The sequence below is a fragment of the Schistosoma haematobium genome, chromosome 6 (assembly GCF_000699445.3).
Source record: "Schistosoma haematobium chromosome 6, whole genome shotgun sequence".
Classification (NCBI taxonomy): domain Eukaryota; kingdom Metazoa; phylum Platyhelminthes; class Trematoda; order Strigeidida; family Schistosomatidae; genus Schistosoma; species Schistosoma haematobium.
Window position 1 is genome coordinate 15,744,572 of NC_067201.1, and position 11,662 is coordinate 15,756,233.

General features: G+C 33.9%; 1 protein-coding gene across 2 annotated transcripts; it reads left to right on the top strand.

Annotated features, from left to right (window-relative positions):
• Positions 1 to 1,203: 1,203 nt before the first annotated feature.
• Positions 1,204 to 11,278, top strand: MS3_00008616 (uncharacterized protein; the record flags this gene model as incomplete). Of its 2 annotated transcripts, XM_012937826.3 has the most annotated exons (9): positions 1,204 to 1,240; positions 1,275 to 1,491; positions 1,528 to 1,595; positions 1,636 to 2,112; positions 3,397 to 3,572; positions 5,067 to 5,197; positions 7,513 to 7,837; positions 9,332 to 9,541; positions 10,571 to 11,278. In XM_012937826.3, 9 exons carry the CDS (start codon positions 1,204 to 1,206, stop codon positions 10,880 to 10,882), a joined length of 1,953 nt encoding a protein of 650 aa, XP_012793280.2. In that variant the 3' UTR covers positions 10,883 to 11,278. The 2 variants fall into 2 exon arrangements, with proteins under 2 accessions (XP_012793280.2, XP_051065582.1); XM_051216947.1 differs by lacking the exons at positions 1,204 to 1,240; positions 1,275 to 1,491; positions 1,528 to 1,595; positions 1,636 to 2,112 and having other exon boundaries at positions 2,806 to 5,197.
• Positions 11,279 to 11,662: the final 384 nt, after the last annotated feature.

The following is an 11,662-nucleotide window of genomic DNA, read 5'->3' on the forward strand; positions in this document are numbered from 1 at the left end:
TGCAAACTGGGTAGGAGGTCAGAGCTGTCTTTAAATGCCTGAGGTATGAGAGAATCATTAGAAACCGTGATTGAATTTCCAAGTTTTAGGGTGTGTTGATTCGTGGGTTCACAGAAATGTCTAGGGAGCCAGTGATGGAGAACACAAATATGCTGAAAGAATCCAACACAAAAGATGTCACAGAATAGTCAAGTTTTAGCGTAGCCTCACAAATGTCGATGCGTTTTGCGTGAATACTATTGTTGTCGAAGACCCATTCAGAATTGCTTTTCTTAGGTTGCTGACTAAGTTTTCCGCAGACATAACAACAGAATGATTATTTTGCATAGAAAATCCCTAGCAGTCATATTTCATGTACGTCCATACCCAATTACAATCTGACTTATTTAGGTTATCGTGCGCAACGTCTGTGAGATTTGTGAATTTGTCACACTATGCATCACAGATGACGGCAACGTGGAATCCAGGTCGAGTAAATGAGTTCTTCACAACAATTGTGAAATATAAGTTGTAGGATAGGTCCTAGCAATACTTTACTGGCGCAAAGCAGTGCGCGTGGAATCAGTATATAAAGAAATGCATAAGCTCAACAATCTAAGACCGCTTGAAACAAACACAGATGGATCGTACTCACTATCTGATAAAGTAATATTGACACAGTAGATGGGTAATAATCACAGATTTGAAGCCTTATCTAAATCCCTGCTTTCGAACTCTTGGATTCTGTACTTACAGTCGGCACCCTGAAAGTGTTGTGCCATCTGAATTCGGAGACATCAATAGTTTTAGATAAATATGTATACTTATTAAATGTGTCAACTCCCTAAATGATTTAGATTTACTAGGCTTTGAACAGTCAAGTGGCTAGAAGGCCGTTAACAAACAATCGCAATTACAAGATGTTAGTTAAAATTTGATTTTGAGGGAAGCAGATATTATGCAGACTTTTAAACAAACAGAGCGGCGAAGCTCAATCCTGTGGAGCAATCCTAATGGTACCATAAATCCTGATGAGCCATCGCGTCACAAGTGTGTGCTATAAAAGCTTTGATTCCATCGCTATGATGAATTTGGGAGTCTAACTAAATCACCTGGTTTATAATAAGTTATCCTAAAGATATTGGATGTTGGAAAATCGTTTGTACACTAACTATATACTGTCAGTAAATAGCGCAGTCTTCAAACGTCTGGTAACAGGAAGCTATGAGGTCATATTATCTAGCTGTTACACTGTTAGTATGTAAGTGTGAGATATGATCAGCTTTATACTTAAGTATTTGTAAATTATGAAACTGAGGGCACCTGTGAAATTCCTGCGAAATATGTGAAAACTCTGTTTTCTATTGAAAATGGGAAGGAAACAACTATTCAAATCCTGAAATCACAACTTATACAAACTTTAGAAAGTTTATGGGGATCATGTCATATGATAGTGTCTGAAAATACAAATTCAGATGCTGTAGAGGATATCGTTGTTGTTTATAAAAACATGTAAGTTATTCGTCAAAATAATTTTACACCATTCAGGACGAAAGATTGCTTTTTTTGCTACGATTTCATATTCAGAAGTCCAAATGTTATACAGTATAGACGAAGTATGTGTTTTTCAACAAAAATATATGGTTTCGATTTCAGGTCAATGTCAAAGACCTGAATTCGGATCAAATGAATCTACTATATGTGGATCACTTGCTACATCGGAATTAGAGACGGGCTTCGTTCGTTCTCGTGAGGATTACTCGGATTTTAATTGTAAAAGCATTATTGAGGGCGTTTTCGCCTTTGACTATCGAATTGTTGGAAGTACTGGATTATGCAGTAGTCCTTTTAGTTTAATAAAAGCATGTCAAAGACAAGGGTCTCCGCTTAGAGATAATTCCATCTTAGAACAGACGTTTGGTTACTGCCCAAACTTTCAAGATCAGTCGATCCTTGAAGATCCCAATATAGTTTTTGGAAAAGCAAATATTTGGCGATGTTACGGACGCTGGACAGATAAAAGTGGAACTATTTGGGCTGCAATTGCTTATGATACTAACCAGCTGAGATTCCGATACCGGTGTTTAACTACACGTATTGATCAACAAAATCCTCAAGATATATATTATTGGGGTAAGTTGGTGGTGGAACTCAAAATTAGAGTAGACTTTCAAAATTTCTTTTTTACAGATTAAGAGTAACGTTTTGCGCCTTCGACTTTGACAGGTGTTGTTTAGCCATTCAAGTCTATTCGAATCCTTTTCATCATTAGAAGACCTTAGCACTGACAATTGTAGATAGAAATATACAATGAATTTGGGTTGCGATTCGCTTTCCCACACTGTTTCCAACCTTCCACTATGCGAACATTGGGTTACTATAACTACTGCAAGATAAAATCCTTGCTAGTTTGACCAACTTCAGTCTAGCGTTTAATGCTCTATCAAAAGTATTTGTCAGTTACTCATAATATTGAGTGATTGTTAGGCTTCAATCAATGTGCTAACTGAACCAAGGCTATAAAAGATTGATGCTATGACTTAGTTAATTAAAAATGGGTATATACAAAACAGTATACCGAGACTTTATTTATAATTTTAAGATAATTTTAAGATTTGATATATATTAAATGGTTAGTTACAAGTAGAATCGTTCTAGTGGTAGCTTTATAGGTAAAACAGACACTGTCTTAGAAGGTTAAGGATACCTGATATAACTCATTTATGGGCTTTAGATTGAGATAAAATGTATTCCTAATACAAGAGTACTATTTGTATCACAATGGCTTCAGCTGTCGGTTATTACAATGTCAATAACCCGGGTTGTCAATTCTGAAATTCATTTTGTTTCAAGCTGGTGTCGGTCAACTCGTATCTTAGTAGTTACTTTGAATGTAACCACTTCACTGAATCTGAACTAAATCTGAATGACTTACCGACGAATGGTCGGTTTAATATAGAAAATAGCTTTGGTTTATTGGTTCATAAATACAGTGGTATATTGTTGCTACATTTAAATGGTACGTTTACTTTGTTTTGTGAGCAGGTAACCGACCAAAATACATTAACCATATTGTTCTAGTAAAATTAGTGCGCAAATAACGTTGGCAGTTTACTGCGTTTATTTAATATTACCACTGAAAGGTCCCTTCGTCCTACTTTGCACAAAACCGTTAACACATCAAATCGTCTGCGTCATGAATATATATGGTGAATATGACACCGTCAACGTTCCAAAAAACTGAAATGCTTAAGTTTACAGAAAATAAGTATTTAACTTCAGATTATCTTATATGAGACTATTCGCTTAAAAGAACATGCTTGAGTATGAGTTTTACCATAATATTTTCGTTAAAAACAATTGTATCTCAAACCACATGTCTTTTGAGCAAACTAATTTAATTTGCCTTCTTTTCAGGTATGTCAACTAACTCAGACTGTAAAGTTTTATATAATTACAATAATGCTCCTATCAGACTAGAACTGCGACCTGCATTTGATCCTACAAGCCAACTAAGTGAACTGCAACCGGGATGTAAACTACCGACTAATTTTAGTGGTCATTGGTTTTACCCCAGTGAATATCAGACTTCTGTAAGATTAATTATATTGGTAGATTTTTAAAAATAGTGTATAAAAATTTGCCGATTTAATACTGAGTTAAACATTGCTATGTTGTGTGCTTATTCTAAGAAGACATTTGTGGCAAATGGGATTTTAACAGATTTTTATTAATTTCGTTTTAAATGGTGAAATAGATCCACTCACTCATTGAAAGAAATAAATAAAGATGATTTAATTTTGTTTTCAACGATATCGATTGTTAAAGCTGTACAATCACATTTATTTTACACAAGGAATATATTACAAGTAATCGTTTTCATAATAATCATGTTCTCATTGCATTATCAGCATTGAGAAAATTAGATCGAATTATTTCAACCATATTTCCAATATGTTTAAATGGTTATCATAAAATATCCCCAACTGAACTAATCTGGAGATGTGGAACATTGGATACCAACTGAGTAACTTAAAGTTGACGCGCTCTTAGCGATCCCTAGGAGTCCCGAGTATGTTCTTGCTTGTGTTCATGGACGTTTTCTGCTGAATAGTCCAAAATATGTGATGAAAAAGCCATCGTGTGCTCCCAAGTTTTCAATGTTTGTTTAGCCGAAGTGAGTTAGCGATTTCATCCCATAATAATCAATAATTTGTTTGAACGTAGGTCCAGAAGACTTTACACGTCATAGATTTTATTGAGTCTTACAAAACGACCTATCTATATTTAACAGTTTGAACTATTCGGTTTAAGATCGAAAGAGATAATAGTGTCTATGTGTACCGAAGGATCTTAAAACATTAGTCATCACTGATCCTCATTTAGGTCTGACATTTATTTTGTGTGTAAATTTAGGTCACAATAAGCATATTACGTTATAAAATTAATGGATATTCAAGTATACATATGCACATATTGATTTAGATCTGGTGAACTAAGTGGGTAGTTTGTACCACATTGTTAGATGAATGAGGTTGATAATGTTAACAAATAAAACTACAGGTGTTACCTTCACCTTCAAGACCACAAGTCCCACATATCTATCAATAAAGAGTAGTAGAATTTGGAAATAATTTTTTTCAAACATCAAAAACCAGGTGGTCTTAAAATTTATTGTAACTGATAGAGCAGCTAAAGGTTTATTTACCAGTTTTTTAGCTCTAGTGTTTGTTTAGGGGCTTGTTATACTGTCCGTGTATATAAGCCAGTGGGAATGGGGTTTGAGCATCTGAATCGGAAGTTGAAAGCTGAGGGCTTTAGTCAACAACCTACCTCCTCTTCGATAATATAGATCATGTTCCGTCGTATTGAAGTTCATGTTGATCTAATGACTTTATTCAGTCAATAAAGCAATGTTTGGTATTTTTTTCGTCTCAGCAAACTTCCTCTAGACATATGTCCTTATGTGAGTTAAAGTAATCTTATTTCATGTACAGACAATGTGATAAGCGTAAAAGTATCCGTTTGCGGGAAATTGGACTTGAAATTTAGTGTAAATTATTCCAAATCTTTTATTCTTACCACAGGTTGATATCAATGCTACACACATATATATGAAACGAAAGCAAGCAAACTTTTTATACGACCATATTTATTTTGTTTGCCGACAACAACAAGAGTCTCGTTATTTAATGACCGTTATCACTCTTGGTAAATGGTGAGTTTTTATTATACAATCATTTGAGTTTTTCAAAAATGTATCCATTGTTGCTTTTATCACTGGTTGATGTTAACTCACGTTTTATATGTTCGAACTTAATTGGTAAAAAACTTAAGATTCTTGCTTGCTGATAGGAATCATCGGAACGTTTACAACCTTGAAACAGACTACCTAACCTCATCAGAAATGCTAATTAGTATCTCGCTAAGAGATATCATAAGCTCGTTAGTTGATATATATTATCGTTTCGAAGCAAAACTCTAGACATTAACACCATCGAATGCCGGCTCGCCGGTTTAGAGGTTAGGTTTCCACGTGCAAGACCTATGGTCTCGTGTTGGACTCTCACATTCAGGGTCTTGGATCCTCACTGTTGAGGAATCACATACTATGGTGAAACAGCTGTTTAGTGCTCTCAGGTTTCCAATGGTGTGCTAACATTGATCAGTTCATGATTTTAGAATATAAATTCAATTTTAATTCTTTGTTGCCCAACAACCGCGGTTGACTTCTTGATAATATTACGACGCGGGTGTTGGAAATGGATTTTCCATAAAAACTAAAAGTGTTGATCCTAGTAGTTTTGATTAAGAAACGGCATTGGGATAGTTTTCTGAACTAGATCTTTAAAAAGAAAATTATGGCTACCTTTTTCTAGTTGACAAGTTGGCTTAAAACATTGTTATATACTGTCAGGATTAGTTACTCTAACGTTATAATCCATTTTCACGATAAAATCTGACAAAACATTCCACAAATAATTAAATAAACTTATTATACTTGGTTACAAAACCTTACTTCACTCACCTTCATCACTTAATTTACCTTCAACATTTGAGTGTATTTCTCTTCAAGAAAACATGTGATTTTGTGCCAAACATTTTAAAACATGTTCGTTTTTCTTTATTGGGTACTAAAATGGTCTCAATGAATTCTGAAAAAGGATGTAGTCGCCTGATTTCAGTCATTATTAGTGAACTTCGCAATATCTTTTTAAAAATCCAATGCTTTCGGACTACAATTTGGTTTCGCGATTATTCTTTTTTCTTTTGATATTAAGACAGCTAAGCATAATCTTCATAGTGAACTAATGGTCGTACAAACCTACGAATCCTTAATGAGTTCTGTAAATATGCGACGTCCGCTGAACTTCACTTACCGTTGACAGAAGATACGTTTCTTACTTCGTAAAATGTCTGAATATAAAATCTTAGCTTTCGTTTTTGGACAAGTGTTTCCATATATAATAATAATAACAATTCAAAATTCACGTCGGACGTAATAGACCGAAATCCAGAGTTAGTATTGTGTAATAAAAACGAGAGAAATGACTCCTATTCACAGTTGTGAGAAACTATGCACAGTTACAATAATCTCACTGATAAATTGATAGTTATTTTAATAAGAGGATGTTGATTTCACTAACAATTGACGGAGATCAGTTTTGTCATAAAAATTTTTAGAACATTTTTGTGTTACCTACCTGACATGGTATCTAAATTAATATAACCTTTTATAAGATTTGCCCACCTGTGTATTAAAAATTTCTTTTGTAAATCAAATATAAACTCACGGTAAGTGTATTACAAGATTTCGGAATTCAGTCTTTTGCACCATAAATTTGTCTTTGATTTTAAGAAAAATATACAGGCCAGTAGTTGCTCTCGGATAAATAATTTTAATTTTAATTGAAGGGGTTTTGTGAAGACTGGTTTAGTTTGTAGTTTGTATTCATTACTTATTTGTCCCGTCTGGCGCACTACTCAAAACTAGTGAGCACTGGACATCTATTTCGTGAAAATATGGAACTCCTGAGCTGCACACTCTGTTGACGCCGTTAGGGATCGGACCTAGCACCACTTTCCATGGCGAGTCCTTAACCATTATCACCACTACGTAGATGCCCGTCTGTATAATTCCGTCTTTAAATGATTTTCGACATAGCGCGACGACCATCCAATGTCATTGATATTTGAAATTATTCGATTTCGATTTCCTACTAGAAATCTAGGGATATCTTGAAGTAATTCACTAGTGATATTTAGGGTTCTGTCCTTAGTGCAATGCTAAAGAGTCCCATACTATGACGAAAAAACTTTTCAGCCCTCCATCATTCTCAGTAGTATTCCTAATGAGATCAATATGCGACGGATCCTACCTATAAATTATTATTCCAATTAATATGCATGATATGTAGTTATATCAGTTGCTTTTGTAAGCCCATCCAATGTTTATTCCCATGAAATGTGTAGAACAATTAGTGAAATAAACCGGACTTTAACCATTAAAAAACAATTTTTTTGTTTTTGAAGTGAAACAGATTTTATGTGTATGGATTTTATGCCAAGACACCATAATATAATACGTTTTCGTATGGGTCGTCCGTTTCCATTATTACATCGTGAGCGTCATTCGATGGGTGCAAGTTATATGCAACGTTTATATCGTGAAGCATGTCATTGGAGTTCATTTACATTAAATTATATAGAATGGACATATGAATATTTTGTTCAAGATCCACCAACACCAATTAATTGTCCTATACAAGGAAAATTTAAATTCATTCAACGTGGTCAACAACAAGAAAAGTATATAACCAAAATACCTGGTGGAATGACTCCTAGACCATGGGTTCAAGTAAGATTTATTATTTCAACAATCTAGCATTTAGCAAAAATATTTACAACTATCCGTTTTATATAAATGGCAGAAATATTTTTTCCTAAAGCATCCAGTCGCGAAAAGCTTTGGTAAATCATCAGGTGTGATTGCATTTTTCGATTACAATTTCACCAGAATACCTTTTTCGTGAAAGTTTATTATTAAGACTGGTATCAAAACGAAACATTTATCTAATAATCCAAGAATTACCACATTTAGCCAGAAAATATTTACATAATTAATTTTCATAAGCTTAACTTCACTATATTTACGTATATGCAATGAGTTCGAACAAATGAATTATAAGTATCTATTTTCTTCATTGTGAAGTGTAAACATATACATTTTTTACGGTTAATATAACCGAACAACTTTAGTTAGACAACTATTGGAAGCCAAGTAACACTGGATAGTCACTTCATCCTAAAAAGGGACTACCATGAACCTATAAAGGATCCAACCCAAAGGCTTCGATTCCCACGCTGAGCGCTTGACTTTCGGATCACTGAAGCAAAATCAAATGGTGTACTTGTTTAACCTCAATCAGTTTGCAATATTGCGCACCTCTTAGAAGTCCCATACTAGGACAAAACAGCTGTTCAATGCTTCCTAGTATTTTTTTATGGTTTTCTTTGTAATGTGATCTATGAGTTTCAACATTCTCCACAAACAAGCTAAATTAACAGTACAGAGAAGGTGGAGAGAGTGAAGTGGGCGAAGAGCTGGTATATACTAACAAAATCCTTAAAAACCCTAAATCGTTTATTTACAACATATATTTGAGTGGAAGATCTATCAGAATACACTTTTCTTACGTAAATATGAGGAAATATACCTAACAGCCATGTTTTAACAGCTCTTATGTTTATTTAACTTTATTAAAAGATGTTTTGTAAATTTATCGTGGAGTATATCGATATATCCGAATCATTAACAGGCACTTAAAACTGACTTCTTCAAACAACTGATGTATTTTAGAATGAGTTTAGCTCACAAAACCTGCGAAATTTCCTTACACAGGAGTACATAATTAATGAATCTCAACAAAAAAGTATTGTCACACAGTAAATTAGAAATAAATTCCCAGGTACTGTACTGATTAAAATGACCACTGCCTTTATCGTTAAATACATAAACATGACTCAACAGTTAAGCGCTACAGTATGTACACAATTACGGATACTAAGCTGGTTTGTAATTGTGAGACTTTTGAAAATGACACTATAAATCTTCAAGAATGGAGGATTTATAAAGACATTAACCAATAAATATACTTGAGAGTATAATTATTCTATTGGTCAATAAAATTTCAGTAATTGCCTAATTAAGTCATCCATATATTGTAGAATATTGACATTTTCTTATTGAATAATGAAAACTGCTTGATGATTAAAGGTAGGAAAGATTGATTCATTTATTATTGATTCGAAATTCATTCAGTCTGATTTTATATTTGTCTTTTACCTTAAGGTCCTTTGTTACAATTATTGGGAGTCTAATATTGAAGCTTGTTTAAATGATCCGAAAACATTACAGCTTGATGTACAAAAATGTTGGCGATTGGATTTTTCAGGTCAACCGATATCTGAATATAACGTTGTTGATAATTATATTACATGTGTCGGTTATTGGATGGAAGACACTAAGTCGTTTTTAGTTACTTATGATAAAGAAGATCCAGTAAGTTTAATACCTTTAAACTCTAGCGCTTTATTTATAGTTGATAACCAAAATGGTGCAGAAATCACAAAATTTCACATTTAATGGGCTGATTTGAATTTTGGTTTTCAGATCCGTAACTTGTAGATATTCCATTGATCCTTGCATTACAAAAGGTACTGAGAAAAGACATGATATGACTTTGATCCACTATGCTTAAGACAGTAACACTGATACCAGGGATCCAATGGCACAATATTACACCGCTTGATAGTCCATGTAGAATTCTCTTGCGTTTAAGCCCCGATTAGAACAAGAAAGAAGACAACCGATGTAATGTGCAGTCTGGGACTCGAGCCCAGTACCATTCGCTTTAAACGCCATCACATTATCCACTTATCTACTGAGTCCTGATATCCACTTGCTTGTTCAGTGAGGTGAAATTTTAAATTCTCCCTTAAAAATGTTTATTACAATATTTTGTAATTTCACAATAAAGCGAAAATAATAATTAGCCTGGTCAGAAGTTACACTTTTAACTTCCAGATAGATAGGTTTTAGTTAGGGTTATGCTCCACGTTTTCAGTGTTCTAGCCGTGCGATTTATCCAGCATTTTCATTTTCCATCCATTTGTCAGAATAATATTGCATATCGAAGTGTTATTTTCATAAAGGATTGTATTTTAATTGTTTAGAGTTATTCATAATTTTATGCTATGAACATGTCAATGTAGCGCAGTCCGACAGATTAGTTGCAAGTTGGGGCCTGAAATTAAACTTTCTTATTAAGTAATTACGTGTATAATGAATGAAACAACGACTGGATACAATACATTAATTAAACTTTGAGAATAGAACGGATAACCTTAGCGGAAATAATTAGTTCAAACACTGTTGTATAGATGTTTATTTGATTGTAACTATCGATTTCAACAAAATCTTGGATCATTCAATCCTTTTCTATTCTACCATTATTATTGCTGACTATTCTTAACACGAAATATATATCGTTTTCTTTTCTTTTTCTTTCTGTTAAATTTGTATTTTTAGGTAAGCAATAATTTTCGTTGTTGGATTTATAAACGTTTAAGTTTTCGAACATACCTAATGTCACGTGGTCGTGGTAATCGCTGTTCTAAAATTCAAACAGCTGAATCATCTTTACCAGAAGAAGGTGCATCTTTATTATTAGAATTAACAGAAGATGAATATCAATTTGATGTATGTCCAATGTCATGGGATGATGGACGTAATCCTTATGCGAATCCGGCTATTTTAGATGTCTATGCAAGTGGTTGTATACTGCGTCCATTCAATGGTCTATTGATCTGTTTAATTTTAATACATATGTTATATAGATGATGTTTACATACAATAACTATCATTCTATAATCATTAATTTGTAAACATACATAGGAAAAAACGGATGCTATTTTTCAAGATTTTTTTCTACAAAACTTTGCAAAAATTATACTTTTTTATATGTACAAATCGTCAGCCGACTGCTTCAGTTGTAGTTTCTTACGTCCTTCCCTTTTATAACATTTATGATTTTTGTATATATCTCAATTTTGAAAGGATAAAAAAACTTGTCTTAGTAAACAGTCTGTTATTTTAGCTGAGGTTTTAAAACGGAAACAGTGATTGTATATTAAAACTGTTGAGCGCAATTGGGAGATCTGTTCATGAGTTCGGGCGCGAGACCGAAGGCCCTGGGTTCGAATCCCGTGAGCGGGATCGTGGATGCGCACTGCTGAGGAGTCCCACAATAGGACGAAACGGCCGTCCAGTGCTTCCAGGTTTCCAAAGGTGGTCTAACATCAGTCGGTTCATGATCTCAATCAAGAACTTAATAATCTCCACAACCCCTTCACTAGAAATTTTTCTTTTGAGAGCAAAATTTATTAGTTCATCAGTCAAGTTTTCATAATCTATTAGAATCAGAAATCAAAAAGTATACCGTTAAATGAAGGTGGAAATTTAATTTGTCTATCAAAAAGCCTCCAAATTTTCTCGCATGGCCACACCTATACAACCACTGCCAGGGAAGTCTTACTCACTGCCTTGTCGTAATGTAGTGCACAGAACACGAGTGGGGACAACAGAATGTATTTGACAGAAAATTACAGGACTTGTTATTAA